At 39.8% G+C, this 17444-nt stretch overlaps 1 protein-coding gene across 1 annotated transcript in view; it reads left to right on the top strand.

The window, feature by feature from the left end:
• The window catches only part of KDM7A (lysine demethylase 7A), a gene marked incomplete at both ends in the record, with an annotated part of 80194 nt that overhangs the window by 33184 nt on the left and 29566 nt on the right, over nucleotides 1-17444 (top strand). Inside the window, 6 exons of the mRNA XM_080701565.1 lie at nucleotides 5511-5628; nucleotides 9208-9368; nucleotides 11099-11240; nucleotides 11804-11990; nucleotides 13144-13306; nucleotides 17209-17296. Coding sequence (XP_080557691.1) covers nucleotides 5511-5628; nucleotides 9208-9368; nucleotides 11099-11240; nucleotides 11804-11990; nucleotides 13144-13306; nucleotides 17209-17296 — 859 coding nt within the window. The remainder of the gene's footprint in view (nucleotides 1-5510; nucleotides 5629-9207; nucleotides 9369-11098; nucleotides 11241-11803; nucleotides 11991-13143; nucleotides 13307-17208; nucleotides 17297-17444) is intronic.

Below are 17444 nucleotides of genomic sequence, written 5' to 3'. Positions count from 1 at the left end.
AGTAGGACCTGGAATTTGGTTCATTCCTCCTTTCTACTTGAAACCCCTATCCTCATCTCAGGAAGGTAGAGAGACAGGGATGGGCCGGTCCAGGTCTCTGACCGTAGTTTTTCAGAAGAGGACAGGACAGGCAGGGAAGCCTCCAACATGCTCTGGAGCAGAGGGGCCCAAACTTAGTTGGCGTACGGCTCCCTTAAAAAAAGTTACTAAGTTCTCCCCTGGAAGGCTGCCCTCTTTAATAAAGCAAATGAACAGGAAGAGTGAGAAGTTAGCGTTCTTTTATATACCTATACTTTGTCCTTGCACCCTTTTGGGCGAGGTACAACCCACTTTGGGAACTATTGCTCTGGAGTACTCCAACATCACAAATAAAATACTTATTTTTTTGCTTTTTATAAATTCTTCAGAGATTTTCATAGATTCTTCCAAAGAATAAGTTGGATTATTGTCACTGTAGAAATGTGAGAGAACACATCTACGACTTTGGGTTTGAGCTGTTGCTTTTAGGCTTTGGGGCTGCATGTTAGTGTTTTTGTATTCACAGAATTAAAGGGAAACTGGACTTTACTTTAAAACCAGAGGGGACCTTTGCCTGAAGATACCTTGATGCACATGTGGGCGGAATGCTCATCTGTTTTGTTAGACATATTAATACTTTCTTAATTTTTTGTAAGAGACTTAGAATTTAAGCTATTTGAGTACATTAAAATTTCCTTATAAAATAGATCATCTAATTTGTTACATAGTATTAAACCTTAACTAACAAACTGATAGAATTGTCACATGTATGATTGACTAATTCATGGTCATAAACTTTTTTTTTCTTTCTTTCATGACACTAGGAATTAAACCCAGGGGGAGTCTACCTCTGAGCTACGTCCCCAGCCTTATTTTTTATTCTTTGTCTTGAAATAATTTCACTAAGTTTTAGAGGGCCTAAATTGCTGATGTGGCTTCAAACCTAAGATCCTCCTGTTTCAGCCTCCCAAGCACTGGGATTATTAGTGTGCGCCAAGGCGCCTGGCCATGGATGTTTCTTAAAGGATCTTACTTTGTGTAGCACGGAAGCATGTGGTATATAAATTAAGATAATTGTTAACCAAGAATAATTCTTGGAGGAAGTAATTTATACAATGCTATTGTCTCAGGGGAAAGAGAACTAGTTTCTAACAGTTTTGGTTTAGAATTCAAGTCTACAATTCTAAAATGAAATCGTTTGACTTTAAGTTGTATGGAATGCTGAGCTACTAAGAGACAGAAGAGCGTGTTACTACATATGACACACTCTATTTGCTTTTCCCCGTATGGTTTCATCTTTCCAAAAACTTGTCAGACTCACTCAGTTGATTGCATAGTCCACAATGGATCGTGACCTGCACTTTTGAATAATGATGTTTCAGAGAGAAGCCTGCCTATTACATGGCCCTTTGCTGCTCCTCATCCCTGCAGAACGCCAGAGTCAGCACTGGCCAGCTTCTGGGCAGAGGTCCAGATATGAGTCCTCAGGGAAAGTGCCAGGACTCACCTGTTTCCTCTTGGTTTAAGACTCACCTTCCCTATCCCTCGCCCTCTACCCCAACTTGGGCAGGTCTTTTTTTTTTTTTTTTTTTTTTTTCCTTCCTTCCTTCCTTCCTTCCTTCCTTCCTTCCTTCCTTCCTTCCTTCCTTCCTTCCTTCCTTCCTTCTCCCTGTGGTGCTTGGGATGGAACCCAGAGGTATTCTACCTCCAAGCTACATCCCCAGCTCTATTTTTTATTCTTTATTTTGAAACAGGGTCTCACTGAGTTGCAGAGGGCCTCAGTAAGTAGCCGAGGCTGGCTGTGAACCTGCAGTCCTCCCGTCTCAGCCTCGCAGGCACTGAGATTACAAGGGCACGCCACCATGCCCGGCTTGGCAGTTTCTTTTGATTCCTGCCCCTCTGCTTTGAGCTCTCCTGTTTGTCACCCAGCGTTTCCTGTTCTTTTCAGTTCTCAGGAATCCTTATTATAGGTATCACTTAGGCAATGTAATACCAATGTACTATGACAAATTGAATCCTTTTACCCGCTGTTGATTGGGAATTAAAAGTACTGTTTGAGAGCAGGTCTCAGAAACAGCCCGGCACTTAAATATATAGTCTGTGTGTTTCTCAGGCACATTCAGTCCAATACAAACTTGTCCCCCCTTTCCCTGTGACTACTCCTGAAACATTCCTTCACTGGCTTCTTCCCTCAACAAGTCCAGCCATTGCAGTGGCTGCTTTTATGTTTTGTGCATGTTGCTCAGTAGGACAATTGCATCTCTGTTAATCTCCTACAAATCAGTAAAGAAATGATAGTAATGGCCGCTATTATATGTGGTAGTGGGTAGGAACTTGACTTGTGTTATCTCCTTCGATACTTACAGCAACTTGGTAGGAGATACAAGAAAAATTATCTAAATATCTCTTTTATGTACATGTGTGTCAGAGCTGGAGTTTGAACCTACAGTTGTCAAATCCTAAAGCCAGTGTACTTTACTGATTAGTCTGCAAACATGAAAATTAAAACAATGTAGACTGGAGGATTGCAGGTTCCAGGTCAGCCTCAGCAACTTAGCTCGACCCTGTTTCAAAAATAAAACAGGCTAGGCATGGTGGCACACGCCTATAATCTTTGTACTTGGGAGGCTGAGATGGGAGGATTACAGGTTTGAGGACAGCCTCAGCAAGTAATGAGACTCTCATCAACCCAGTGAAACTCTGTTTCCAAATAAGAAATAAAATCAGCTGGGGGTGTAGCTTGAAGATAGAATGCCTCTGGGTGCAATACCCAGTCCCACAAAAATACATATATCCGTATAAACAAGACAGGGCTGGGGGTGTAGTTTGGAAGTAGAATGCCACTGAGTTCACTCCCTAGTACCACCACCCCCAAAAAATAAATAAAATACCAACCAAACAAACAAACAGTGCAGTTATCATTTGTCCACTTACCAAATTGATAGCCTTTTATTTTTTTCATGATGGAGCTCATTAAAGGTCTTGGAACAAAGCTACTTAGACAGTATTGGTAAGAATGCAAATTACTGTCACTTTCCTGGAGGTGGTTTTATAGTATGTAGTATCTTGAAAAATGGTGATCTTCTAGTATTTTTAGAAATTTATCTAGAGGAATTAATCAGAGAAACAGATCGATGTGTATGAATATCAAGAGCCAGGCGTGGTGGCGCACGCTTGTAATCCCAGCATTTGGGAGCCTGAGACAGGAGAATTTCGCAGGTTCAAAGCCAGCCTCAGCTACTTAGTGAGGCCTTTTGCAACTCAGTGAGACCTTGTTTCAAAATAAAGAATAAAAAATAGGGTTGAGGATGTCGCTTGGAGGTAGAATGAATGCCTCTGGGTTCCACCCCCAGTACTGCAAAAAATAAAAAATAAAAAAAATCTATGAGTATCAATCACAATGTTTTTTGAAGAAAGGTTCAGGATGAACTAAATGCTTAAGAATCAAAAATACATAAAACAGTGCATCTACTTCTTAAATTTTAGGCTGCCTTTGAATTGCTTTTGAATATTTAGTAAAGAGAAAATGCTCATGGTATAAGAAAGATAAGCAGGATAAATATTGTATCCCAGTTGAGAATAAAACTTTGCTATATATTTGCAAATAGCAAGAAAAAATCTCGAATGAAGTGCTTTTGAAAAAATAGCATACAAAGGATTCCTTAGTGAAATTTCTAGGAAAATTCCTCTATGATTCTAAAATTTTCTCATGAAGTGTTGTGTGTGTGTGTGTGTGTGTGTGTGTGTGTGTGTGTGTTTTATTGGGGATTGAACCCAGGGGCTTTATACCGCTGAGCCATATCCACAGGCCTATTTATTTTTTTATTTTAAAATAGGGTCTCACTAAGTTACAGAGGACCTTGCTAAGTTGCTGAGGCTGGCCTCAAATCTTCAGCCTTCCTGTCAGCCTCCCAAAGTACTGGGATTATAGGTGTGCACCTCTGTGTCTGGCTTCTCATGAGAATTTTTTAAAAATGGGACTTACTCTCTTTCATTGAAAATCTGGCTCCAGTAAGTTATTGAGGAATCTTGTTTTAGACTGTTAGGAGTGAATAAGACTCATCATTTGGGTGTGAACTGTCTGAGGATCCAGTTTCATTATGTCATTATGATCTTGGTAAGGTGAAGGTTTAAAATGAATCATAGAGTTGTTTTTCTCCTAACATTTTCTTATAAAACTATTTAGCCACAACTGGAAAAGCTGAAGTAATAGCAACTACCTATAAACCTTCACCATCTAAATTCTACTAGTAACATTTTAGATCTCTTGGCTTTCCCACGTATGTCTCCGTGTAACTGTCCCACTCTCTATTCATTTTTTATGATGAATTTCCAAATAAGTTGCAGACATCAGCACATTTTCCAGACTCTTGAGGGTTTTAGGCTTAAGAGTGATTTTCAAACTAAAGAAGGAAGGCATGAAGGGAAGAAAGAAACAAGGAAGGGTGGGGGGGCTTCAAAAGAGCTCCAGATAGCACCGCTGTGCTGGGAAGGAGGAGGAGGTCCAGACAGCTTTCTTGGCCTTTTCTGTAGAGTTCCCTCCTTGTTAGGGGCTCCCCACAGCTTGAAAACCAGCCCTCTGCCCTGTCCCCTTTGTTCCTTTCTTGAGCTCTCTGGATCTAGAGGTAAGTGACCTGTCCCAGGTTGCAGAGGAAGTTAATAATGAATAGAAAACAAATCCTGCTCTCCTGATTTTGATTATTCTGACTACTCAAGACTGCGCCAGAGCCCAGTGGTATACTCCTATCACCCAGTGCTTGGGAGACTGAGACAAGAGAACCCTGGGTTCAAGGCCAGCCTCAACAATTTACTGAGACTCTCAGCAACTTAGTGAGATTCTTTTTTTCTTTAAATAAAAAAATAAAAAAAGACTTGAGGGTGTGGGTCAGAGGTAGAATGCCCCTGGACTTCATCTCCAGCACAGAGCTGCAGTCATAGGATCTTACCATTCGACGAGCCCTGAGTTCATTTTGTCTCCCAACTGCCTGTCTTCCATTGCAGCTCAGCTAGCTGTTCTTCATGTCAGTGTAAAACATGCTTATTTGGGGAATAAATCTTTTCAAAGAAATTAAACTGTTAGAGTAGGTTTTTGACATGAGATAAAATGACTATTCTGAGGGGATAATTAGATGATATGTATAATCTGACATGGTGTTCTAGTGAAAATCATAATTTTAAATAATTTGGCAATGTTATAATATGGGTAAATGTGGATATTATAAAAGGCTTCTGATTATAAAATCTGCTGGTTTAAATTCTTTAATTTCTAAGTTATTTTGAAATAAGAGGTTTTAAAATCCACAGTTAATTGTCTATAATTGCAGTATTAGATTTACTAGAATTTACTTTTGTGGCCTGGAAATGCATTAAAAACAAGTGTTTTATAGCACTTATAGTTTTTTCCTTATTATATAGACTATAATAATTAGAAAGTATGTAGTGTCACCGGTTTCCAAAAAATGTTTTCTTTTTTTAACTGTCTAAAAATTTAGTGAAAAAGAGGAGGAACTGGCACAGGCATGACTACACAGAAATTGATGACGGTTCCAAACCAGTGCAAGCTGGAACTAGGACTTTTGTTAAGGAACTAAGATCGCGAGTCTTCCCAAGGTATGGACACCCGCTCTCAGACAGCTGCGCCCGCTGGCTGGTAACGTGGCGCTGTGTGAACCCGTGTCTTCCAACTCCAGGCTGCAGCACACATTACTGTTCTCACTTGGCTTTTTGCTTTTTTCTCAATGGAATAGAATAGGAAATAGCAGAATGTTGCAGGTAACGGGAGTGAGTAAGTATAATTTCATAGAACTTTTGCTATGTGTATATATTGCACCACGTAAAAATATACTTTTTAATTGCGGGTCACAGTCAGAATCTGAAATAAACCTATCTGAAGCAGTCGTTCCTAGTGTTTGGCTCTTCTTGACAGGCAGCTGCTGCCCCTCTCTTCTCTTTCACCTCTCCTCTGGTTTTCCAACTCTTTGTTTTTCCCTGTTGTTTGCATTTTCTGTCTATTCCCTAGGCTCACCAGAAGCATGCACAATTATTACTTAGCTTCTGATGGCGGCAGGACTGAGCTTTTTGATTTTTAATAATGGAATATATTTGAGTTGTCTGTGTCTCAGAGAGAGTCAAAAGCATTCTAAAGCATTTAATCATGCTAATTTAGATCATTTCCTACTCACTGCCTGACATCTATTTAAAGTGAGAATGCTTAATAGGCTTTTACACAAGATCATATCCAGGTTTGTTAATAAGGGAAGCACAATTTAAATTTAAATCACAGTATCACATGCAGCCTATTGAGGAATTTTTTAGATCCTGAAAAAAAAATTTGCTATTTCCCCCCAGTCTTCAGACTTCTTGTCTACCCTTCTACCCCTTGATCCTTAAACAGAAACATTACAGTTAAGCATACTGGCTTCCTCAGGCCTGCTGAGAAACGGAAAGGAAACAACTATGAAACATAGTGTTTCCCCCTGCCTTTTTTGTGTTAAAGGACTTGTTCTCCAAATATTCTCTTTCTTTGGTTTTGAAGCCTTAGAAGAAATGTTCGTTTGTTTGTTTTCCTTTTTACGGGACAGTGCTTGATTGGTTTGGGGTCTAGACATAAAAGTTTTGGTCTGGGTCTTTTTGCTGGTCCCAGAGAGGTTTGTGACCTCCCTAAAATTGTATGTGCAGTTTTGTGTAGTGTGCAGGAGTACATTTTTCAGGCAGAAGAGCCATATGACTCCCCCCCAAAAAAGTAGCATTAAATACACAAGCCTAGTAATTCAAGTGGATTTTCTGCCAAAATGAACAAATATCAGAACAGGTTAGAGATGATTACAAATGTCCAAACTATAATTACCAATAATTAAAGGTCTTGATTTTATTTCATTTAACTCTACAAGTCTGAGTCATTTAAAACCATGGTAAAGTAATAGTAATTACTAAATTATATACACATTTGTTATAATTAAGCAGAAGTGTATAAAATAAATAGATTTTATGCCCCCTCCCCTATTTTGTAATGTAGTATAAGTCTTTTGAGACCCTTTTCTAGGTAAATAACAACATTTAAAATACTGGTATATAGAAGTGTAAGTATGTATGTGCATATAATTTTTAACAATTAGATTATGTCGTGCATGGCGTGCATCTGCCTGTTGTTTAATAGCTGTCCTTTCACAGGTAGCATGTAGATTCCCTCACCTTTAACTGCTGTGTAGAAGACAATAGTGTGTAAATGTATCACAATTTATTCAACATCCTCGTATGGTAGTTTGCAGATAATGTATCTGTGTTTTAGACGCACACATACACACATTTATCAACAGAAGTAAAGCACTAAACATTTGTGATTAGGGAGCTTTCCAGTTCTCTTTGATTGGAGTTAAAGAATTATTAAGTACTCAGAGCGCAGGGGACGGGGAGGGGTAATTGTGGATGCGTACTGGGAAACTATAAGGTGGACAGAACTTTCAGCAGATGAGTCAGAGGGAGACCTAAGCCATCTGCTTATAGAACTACCTAGGAAAAGGTTACCTCAATTTACTTAGCTCTTAAATTGTTTCCTTATTGAGAGGGTGGGAAAATTAGAGCCCTTTAATTCAGAGCTTCAGCTTCTCCTTTACTACTCTTTTCTCCTTGCCACCGAGGTTACAAATGACATCAAACAGTAAAGATCTGATTGTATAAAGGGAAACTATTGTGTTTTAATATTTAGATCAAGTTTATTTTTTAATTTTTTTATTTGGTGATACCAGAGATTAACCCAAGGCCTTCTGCCTCTGAGCTACACCCCAGCTCTATTTTACCCTTCCTTCCTTCCTTCCTTCCTTCCTTCCTTCCTTCCTTCCTTCCTTCCTTCCCCCCCCCCCTCTCTCTTTCTCTCTCTTTCTTATTTTTGCGGTACTAGGGATGGAACCCAAGGGCATTGTACCTCTGAGCTACACCCTCAGCCCTATTTTTTAATCTTTTTATTTTTGGTGGTACTGGGGTTCCTGGAAACCCTTTTAGCTCCGGACTACACTCCCAGACCTATTTTTTTTTTTATACATTTTTAAAATTTGGAAACAGTCTCTTAAGCCAGTGCTGCTGGCTTCGAACCTGCACGATCCTCCTGTCTCCGCCTCCCAAGCCCGGGGATTACAAGTTTGCGCCACCACACCCGGCTTAGTCTCTTTATTTTTGAAACAGGGTCTCACTGAGTTGCCAAGGGCCTCGCTAAGTAGGCTGAGGCTGTCTGCAAACCGTGATCCTCCGGTCTCACTGTACCCGGCTCTTATTCTTTATTTTGAAACAGGGTCTTACTGAGTTGCAGAGGGCCTCACTAAATTGCTGAGGCTGGCCATGAACCTGAGATCCTCCTATCTCATCTTCTGAAGTACTGGGATTACAAGCGTGCACCATCATGTCTGGTTTAGATCAAGTTGTGCACTTAGCTTTGTACAGCAGCTGCATACTGAAGTTATTTGGAATTATGACTGGATGGATGGGGTGGCAAACCACACCTGGTGTGTGAATGGCTGTAATGTATTGATGATCAGAGAGGACAGTCTGAAATCCAGCAATCTTTAGTGGGCTACCCAGTATTCAAACTTATTAGTACTGGTTGCAACAGATTACTTAATTTGGTAGTTCTCACCTGGGCATGGTGGCACACGCTTGTAATCCCAACATTGGGAGGCTGAGACAGGAGGATTGTGGTTCATGGACAGCCTCAGCTACTTATGCCCTTTGCAACTTAGTTAGACCCTCTTTCAAAATAAAGAATAAAAAATAGGGCTGTGGGTATGGCTTGGAGATAGAATGCCCCTGGGTTCTATCCCCAGTATCACAAATAATAAATAAACAAATAGGTAGTTCTCAGTGGAGGCATTTGGAATACTTGTCATAGTGGGCATGGACAGTATATTAGTCATCCTCTAATATGCAGAACAATAATTAACTGTCCCATTAGACTTTGAAATGTCTCAAATTTTTTTGTGTGTAGAATTTTACAGTGAAATAAAATCTGTTCTTTTCTGTGTTTCTCCTACATTTTTGCTTTTGATTTCGTTACACAGCTTATGTTTTTTAATTTCTTCTAAATATAACCCTTCATTGCAACTTATTTTAAACATCCTTTTGTTTTATTATTTCTTGTGTAGTTTTCCTGAATACTGCACTTATCAACAAAATGACATTTTATTCATATGTTTTTCTTAGTGCCGATGAAATAATTGTGAAGATGCATGGTAGCCAGCTGACACAAAGATACCTGGAGAAGCATGGATTTGATGTCCCTATTATGGTCCCTAAGTTAGATGATCTGGGACTCAGGCTCCCTCCACCTGCTTTTTCTGTGATGGATGTGGAACGTTATGTAGGTACGAACTTGGTTCCTTTAAGTGTTTGGTAAAACATTGGTAACCCTTAAAATAGTACTGTCCTAACATTAAGAGTTGATTGAAGAAAAGTTGAGTTCTGCTTCCCCAGTCAGAAAAAGTAAAACTAAGTATTGCATCTGTTGAAAACTTGTTTTCTCATCAAACCTACAAGTATCAGAAAAAATAATGAGTCAGTGTACCTATTCCTGTTTACTCAGCTTTAGCCTGCTACTCTCTTTGGTGTTGTTAACTTGGATACCTGGTTAGGGAACACCATGACTGAGGGGCAGCTGTAGGTGCCGGACAGACATGGGAACTGGATTGTCCTGGGCATCAGTAGAATGCAGGTGCAAAGTCCCCAGAGCCCACGGGGCCAGCTAGTCCTTTGGAGCCTGTTGTGGGACCTGCGGCTGCCTAGAGGAAAGGCTGTAAGAAGAGATTGTATTCATACTTGGTTTTATCTTAGCAATATGGTGAATGCTGCCATTTAATGATATCTGGACTTAATTTGTGATTCTGAGTTTCAGAAAATAATAAACAATGGCAAAAACCCATATTGACATTTTTTAGTTATTCTCATCAGATATGTGTCAATAAGGCTGAGTATATAGGTGCTATTCTATGTCAACAGTAGAGAAATATTTGAGGATTAGATCCTAAATTTACGTTGACTCTAAAATCATATGTCCACTCCATTATTTCCTCAGCAGGGAATATTGAAGAATGTGTCACTTTACTTAGTGCTGGTTAACATCTCTTCTTGATAATCATTTCACTGAGGAAGTTCAGTTAAATGTCATGACTTCACATTTAGCTGAATTTGAATATGTGATAAATTAGGGGATGAGACTGAGGTTTAACCTGCATCTATTTGCATGCACCGTAAAATAAATGGCTAGCATAATATGAATATAGAAAATAACGTTCCTAGAATACCCAGGGACATTCTGAGAGATAACTCCAGCCCTATTTTATTTTTTATTTTGAAACCGGGTCACACTGAGTTGCAGAGACCCTTGCTAAGTTGCGGAGGCTGGCTGTGAACGTGTGATCCTCCTGTTTCAGCCTCCCAGTTTCTGGGATTACAGGTGCACTCCACCATGCCTGACTGATAGCTCACTTTTTTTTTTTTTTTTTTTTTTGATAGCTCACTTTTAAAAACTGCAAAACCTCAGTTAAATACAGTAGCAGAACTGTGTTACATCCTGAAGATAAAGAAATTTATGAGGCATTATCATTAATCTGTATGAAAATACATTAAGAAAATAGTATTTGTTTTTTTTTACTTCAGATTGTTTAAGTATTGCCATACTTTGAATTCCACCTTATTCTGTAGTTCCTTGTAGAAGTAATTATGCTTCCTAGTGGCCATATAAGCTCTCATCTCATGATTTTATAGGAAGACTAAAATTAATCACTACTTAGAACCAGAAAGTATTGGACAATTTTATTTTCCAATATAATGTATTTTTTGTCAGTATGAGGTCCAGACAAGAAATCATTGATACATAGAAAGCCGTACATGTAAGCCATATAAGTTTTTAGACTTGGTGTTAATTCTGAAGCTCTGTTTTACTATATTCTTTTGATTCAACTGGACTTTTTGTCTAGGCCCTATAATTTTAGAGTTAATGACCATATTAAGCAGATATAGTCTTAGATATTTTTGTTTCAGGCATCTATTGATGTAACACTTAAGCTAATTATAATAAGGTAACTTTTCTCTACAGGTGGTGACAAAGTGATAGATGTCATCGATGTGGCAAGGCAGGCAGACAGCAAGATGACACTTCACAATTACGTTAAGTACTTCACGAATCCTAACAGGCCAAAAGTGTTAAATGTCATCAGCCTTGAGTTTTCGGACACCAAGTGAGTAGTTCTGGACCTTTTGATGTAGCATTCTGAGTGTTAGCTAAATGCAGTTTAAGTTATATATTTATTTTAGTAAGAAACACAATTGTAACTTCTTTTTTTTTTTTTAAAATATGTGTGTTTGTGTGTGTGTGTGGGGGGTCTGGGGATGGAACCCAGGGGCATTCTACCTCCGAGCTACACGCCCTGCCCTATTTTTTATTCTTTATTTTGAAACCGGGTCTCACTGAGTTGCAAAGGGCCTCACTAAGGAGCTGAGGCTGTCCGCGAACCGCGATCCTCCGGTCTCAGCCTCCCGAATGCTGGGATTCCAAGCGTGCGCCACCATGCCTGGCTCACAGTTGTAACTTCTAGTGTTGTCCACTGGTAGCAATGTTGTAAATTTTGCTTTGTCAGAGAGAATATTAGAGTATAATGTGTTTTAAATTTTAAGTATTGTTGTTAACCTTGAGTTCCAGTTAGTTACTTGGTTTGGATTTATATGGGAAAAGCAAGTTTAAGAAGTCTTAAACTTGCATTAGGTGAGTGTATGTGTGTGTGTTTGTTTTTTTCTTTTAAAGGATGTCTGAATTGGTGGAGGTTCCTGATATAGCCAGAAAACTTTCCTGGGTAGAAAATTATTGGCCGGATGATTCAGTCTTTCCCAAGCCATTTGTTCAGAAATACTGCTTAATGGGAGTTCAAGACAGCTATACGGATTTCCACATTGACTTCGGTGGAACTTCAGTCTGGTACCACGTCCTCTGGGTAAGACTAGGGTATTTCTTTGTCCTCTTATTGACCAAACCATTTAGTCATATTTTTGTGGTGGTACATTTATTTGCTACTACTAGAGGGGATTTAAAATTTTTTTTAAGTAGGCTCTGTCACTTTGCCTTTAAAGATTTGGGGTTTTTTAACCCCAAGTAATAGAAGAGCCATGAGTTTCTTATTTATATTTAGATTCTTTGCCTTTTAAATTAAGATATTTTTACCTTTTAAGTTGGTTTCTGTTAGCCTTATGTTACCCTCCTCTACTCCCCTATAGACAATGATGCATTGATTCCCGAACCAAATATCTAAGAAGGTACAGAATTATATTTGCTTCTGGCATTCATGTTAGGGTAGGACAACTAGTTGGATAAATCACACATGCCCATAAAATACTGATTGTTTGCAGTTTATACTCGCTTTGCTTTATCTAGAACTATACTGCTTAATATAATACCCACGAGTCACGTGCGGCTACATTTAAATCAAAATCAATATAATGAATTCCCTTCCTCACTTACACTAGCTGCTTCAGGTGAGTACGCGACTGTTTCAGGTGCTCAGTAGCCTCATGTGACTAGCGACCCCCGCCCTGTACAGTACACACTTGAGGCGTTTGTCAGCACAGGAAGTCCTGCTGCGGTGCGCAGTAGTCAGCTCAGTCGGCGCTCTCTGGTTTGTAAGTGGTGCTGTGTTTTGGCCCTCCATTTCTCATGGCCTGTCCTCTTGAGGACACAAAGAGTTCATTAAGGGAACTCTCTGAATAGTTTTTAAAAGTAATCATAATCTTAAAGCTATTAGGAGTTTTGAAATGACAGAGTTTGAAGGATGACTGTGTTGTGACGTAGGCCTGTTAACATGTATTTACTTCTACATCTTAGAAATCAGAGGCCACCAGTGGGATGTTCATGGTTCCTTGACTATTGATTCCTTGTTAGTTTGGGGGCAGAGGGAGCTTTAGCTCCAGTGAAAAGGCTGATTAAGAGAATTAGCTATTGATGAACCTTAAAAAATCTGGTAACTATCCAATTTAATTTAGACTATTGGGAATTTCTGTCAAGGTAGGCCATCCTAAGAATGGCAGAATGGCCCTTGTTTTTTTGTTTTTGTTTTTGTTTTTCTCAAAAATAGTATGATTGCTTCCTTCTAGGGTGAGAAGATTTTTTATTTGATTAAGCCAACAAATGAAAATTTGGCACTGTATGAATCTTGGAGTTCATCTGTGACCCAGAGTGAGGTGTTCTTTGGAGATAAAGTGGATAAATGCTACAAATGTGTGGTAAAGCAGGGGCATACCTTATTTGTTCCTACAGGTAAGGGTTTACTCCTGTTCCCCACTACTCAGAGCTGATACTCGGTCATATGGAGCCAGCCATAATTAGAACCTATGGCTTTAACATGTTTGGAAAGTAGCTCCTGTAGTAAATGATTCTGGTCCAAGAAATAATTCTGAGCGTATACTTTTACTCTTTTTTGCTAAGCTTAGAGGGTGTCTCTTATAGTTAGGACTTCTTTTGACATTTTTAGAGTCACTTTTATTTTTATTGAAATAAAATTCACATGGTATAATAGTCATCCTTATAAGTGTACAGTTCAGGCAGGCGTGGTGGCGCACACTTGTAATCCCAGCATTTAGGAGGCTGAGACAAGAGGATCCGGTTTTGTGGACAGCCTCAGCTACTTAGGCCCTTTGCAACTCAGGAGGACCCTGTTTCAGAATAAAGAATAAGAACTAGGGTTGGAGGTGTAGCTCAGAGATAGAATGTCCCTGGGTACCATCCCCAGTACCGCACATAAACAAACAAAGTATACAATTCAGTGGGGGTTTTTGGAAAAAAAAAAAAAAAAAAACCACAACAACCCACATACCTTTCAGTATTCATTCCCACTAATGTACCTCCTCTTTCCGTGGATTTGCCTGTTCTAGATTCTTTATGAATATGGCCCTTTATGCCAAGCTGTTTTCACGTACCATCGCATTTCCTGTGCTCATCCATGCTGTAGCACACATAAATGCTGCTTTGAACGCTGTGTACAAGTTTCTGTGTGAGATGTGATTCCATTTCTCACCTGGTAGAGGAGCTGCTGCATATTTTAACTTCATTTAACTTTTTGAGGAACTGCCGAGCTCTTCTCCAGGTGACTGCAGCATATATCTCAAGCAATAGGTACCAGTGTGTCAGTTTGCGACGTGAACGAATACAGAGCATAGACTCCCAGGCCATTGGTTTTTAGCACTTGGTGCTTAACCCTGGTTTGGGCGGGCGCTGTGGCTGCAGAGTTCTTAAGGCTCTGTTACCACAGGACCTGCTGTCTCACCTGGTCTCTTATACATATGATATAGGAAATGTGTGCTTGAATAAAGGAATGAATCATGCCTAGCACTACCAGAATTTGTCTATAGGTAAATGTCAGTATTTTCATGGTGAATGGCATGGCCCCTCTCTTAAAGCCTCTTCCTGTGCTCCCTTTTATAATAAGTATTTTGTTGCGCCCTCCTCAAATTTTTGAATTTGCCAGGAGTGGCAGCGCACATTTGTAATCCTAGTACTTGGGAGGCTGTGACTGGAGGATCACATGTTCAAGGACAGCCTCGGCAATTTAGTGAGACTGTTTCCAAATAAGAAATAAAATTGTTCTGGGGATGTAGCTCAGAGGTAGAATGGCTCTGGGTTTAATTCCCAGTAACACACACACACACACACACACACACACACACACACACACACGTTGAAGCCAGGTGTGGTGGGGCATACTTGTAATCCTAGTACTTGGGAGACAGAAACAGGAAGAGCTCAGTTTTATAGCCAGCCTCAGTCTTAGTGAGGCCCTCTGCAATTTAGACCCTATTTCAAAATAAAGAATAAAAAGTAGGAGCTGGGGGTGTAGCTCAGAGGTAGAATGCCCCTGGTTGAATCCCCAGTTACACGCGCGCACACACACACACACACACACACACACACACACACACACACACATTGAGTTGAAATTCACAGATAATATAACCTCCTACATGAATAAATTTAAAAATAAAATGTATTAAAGTTCACATGGTGATTCATGCCTGTTATCCCAGTACTTGGAATGAGACAGGAGATTGCAGTTTTGAGGACAGCTTCAGCTCAGACTCTCCGTAGCCCTAGTGAGACCCTGTTTCAAAACTAAAACATAAAAAAGGCTGGGATGTACCTTGGAGTTAGAACGCCCATAGGTTCAATCCCTAGTACCACAAATACAGAAATCTATTTAATTTCCTGAGATAAAAAGAAGTAAATCAGTAAGTCTAATGAACTGTTATTTTAATGTGTGTGTGTGTGTGTGTGTGTGTGTGTGTGTGTGTGTGTGTGTGTGTGTACATACAGCAGAGTATACAGAATAAACTGGGTCAATGCATAAGACAGCAAGCCAGTGCACACATGTGCTGGTGGCAGCTGAGAATCCATCAGTAGCACTGGTGGGAGCTAATGTTTCTCAGACTTCATGGGGCATCGGAAACGAGTGGAGGGCTTATTGACCAGACTGCTGGGCTGCATCCCTAGGTTTCTGATTCAGTAGATCTGGGGTATGCCTGAGAATTTTTATTTCTAAATGAGTTCTCAGCTGACACTGGTGTTTGAGTACCATACTTAGAGAAGCATTGCTGTAGTCAGTTGCCTTGATTTTCCCAAGGCAGCTGGCAAGTAAAAAACTTTCAAACTAAAATGTAGTTTCTTTCAATTTATAGAGTACATATATTTCTGGAAACTGTGGCAAAACCATGCAGAAATATGTTTAATTAATTAATTTATTAATTTATTTATTTAGTGGTACTGGGGATGGAACCCAGAGGTTTTGTACCTCCAAGTAACACCCCAGTCCTATTTCTTAGTCTTTTTATATTTGAAACAGGGTCGCACTTGAGTTGCAAAGCGCCTTGCTAAGTAGCTGAGGCTGTCCTTGAACTGTGATCCTCCCATCTCAGCCTCCTGAATGCTGGGATTACAAGCATGCGCCACCATGCCCAGCAGAAATATGTTGTTTAAATGTATACTGGAGTTGTACTTTGTAGGCTCAGGTAGTTAACGAACAAACAGGCTTTGTATCTATATGAATGTCTACTGAAATTTTTTATTTCTATAAAGTCTTAAGTGTCAACATTTCTCTCAAAAGTTAGTCATCATCTCTTAGAAATGACTTTCACTTTGAAAACATGTTTATTTGCCAGCATTTACAGGACCAGGCCCTCAGCGATCAGCACCTGAGGACAGCCTCGCAGAGTGAGGCGCTGTTTCAAAATAAAAGTGAAATCGGGCTGGGAGTGCAGTTCAGAGGCAGAATGCCCCTGGGTCCACCCCCAGTCCAAAAACAAAACAGTGAATAGTGGGCATTTTCCTCCTTCCAGAGTTGGGCCTCTGAGTTCCCGAATCCTTCTCTGCTTTTTCCTGTCAGGGTCCTCAGCTCAGCAGGCACAGGGAAGCACAGTGCCCAGCTAACTCCATGTGTTTTAAAGAAAAATGTACTTTTCCAATTTAAAACAGATTGATTTGTATCAGAGTAAAACTTTGGATGTAAAGTTGGATTATGTTTTTAAACTAAAATACAAAACTCAGTAACCATCAAAAGCATTCACTTTATTCCTCAAACGCAGCACAGACCCTGGCATATTGTAGGCATTTAATAAATATTTAATGGGCTGCTTCAACTGATTATCATAGACATTAACTTCTCTAGCACTGGAGTAGGAAGCAAACTGATGTTGATATTTGAGTTACTTATTTCACAGATAACACGTGGTGTGTGTGTGTGTGTGTGTGTGTATGTGTGTGTGTGTGTGTGTGTGTTACTGGAGGTTGAGTATAGGAGTAACTACCACTGAGCTACACACTTGGCCCCTTTTAAATTTTATTTTGAGACAGGGTCTTGCCAGGTAGCCCAGATTGACCTTGAATTTGCGATCCTCTTGCCTGGGCTTCCAAAGTAGCTGGGATTTCAGGCAGTGTCACAGGCTATGGTTTGTTTGATTTAAATATTGAAAAGTTCCTTATGTACATGATGTACATTCCAAACATGAAGGAGGGAGGGGGAGGAAGTGGGGTGGGATTTGGGAAGGGGTAAATGCGCGGTGTGTGCACGTATGCCTCCACCATCTTGTACTGCATCTTAATGTTGTTAATAAAAGTAAGTGAAGATAAAAAATTTTAAGAAGTCATTAATTGGTTCTTGGTAACCATTTCAGGGTGGATTCATGCTGTGCTCACTTCTCAGGACTGTATGGCTTTTGGGGGAAACTTCCTGCATAACCTCAACATTGGCATGCAGCTCAGGTGTGTATCATCAGCACTGAAAGGCTCTTTTGCCCTTTCTTAAATAGGTTATATTAGCTTGTGTGAAAAACATTAGAACATATTTGAGAGCCCATGGAGGTAGGCCTTGATAAATTAGTAGGAATAGAAACCTTTAACAAAAGTTTTA

This window comes from Muscardinus avellanarius (genome assembly GCF_963383645.1).
Source record: "Muscardinus avellanarius genome assembly, chromosome: 9".
NCBI lineage: Eukaryota > Metazoa > Chordata > Mammalia > Rodentia > Gliridae > Muscardinus > Muscardinus avellanarius.
Note: the sequence above shows the minus strand (reverse complement) of the source record. Positions and strands in the feature narration are given on the sequence as shown.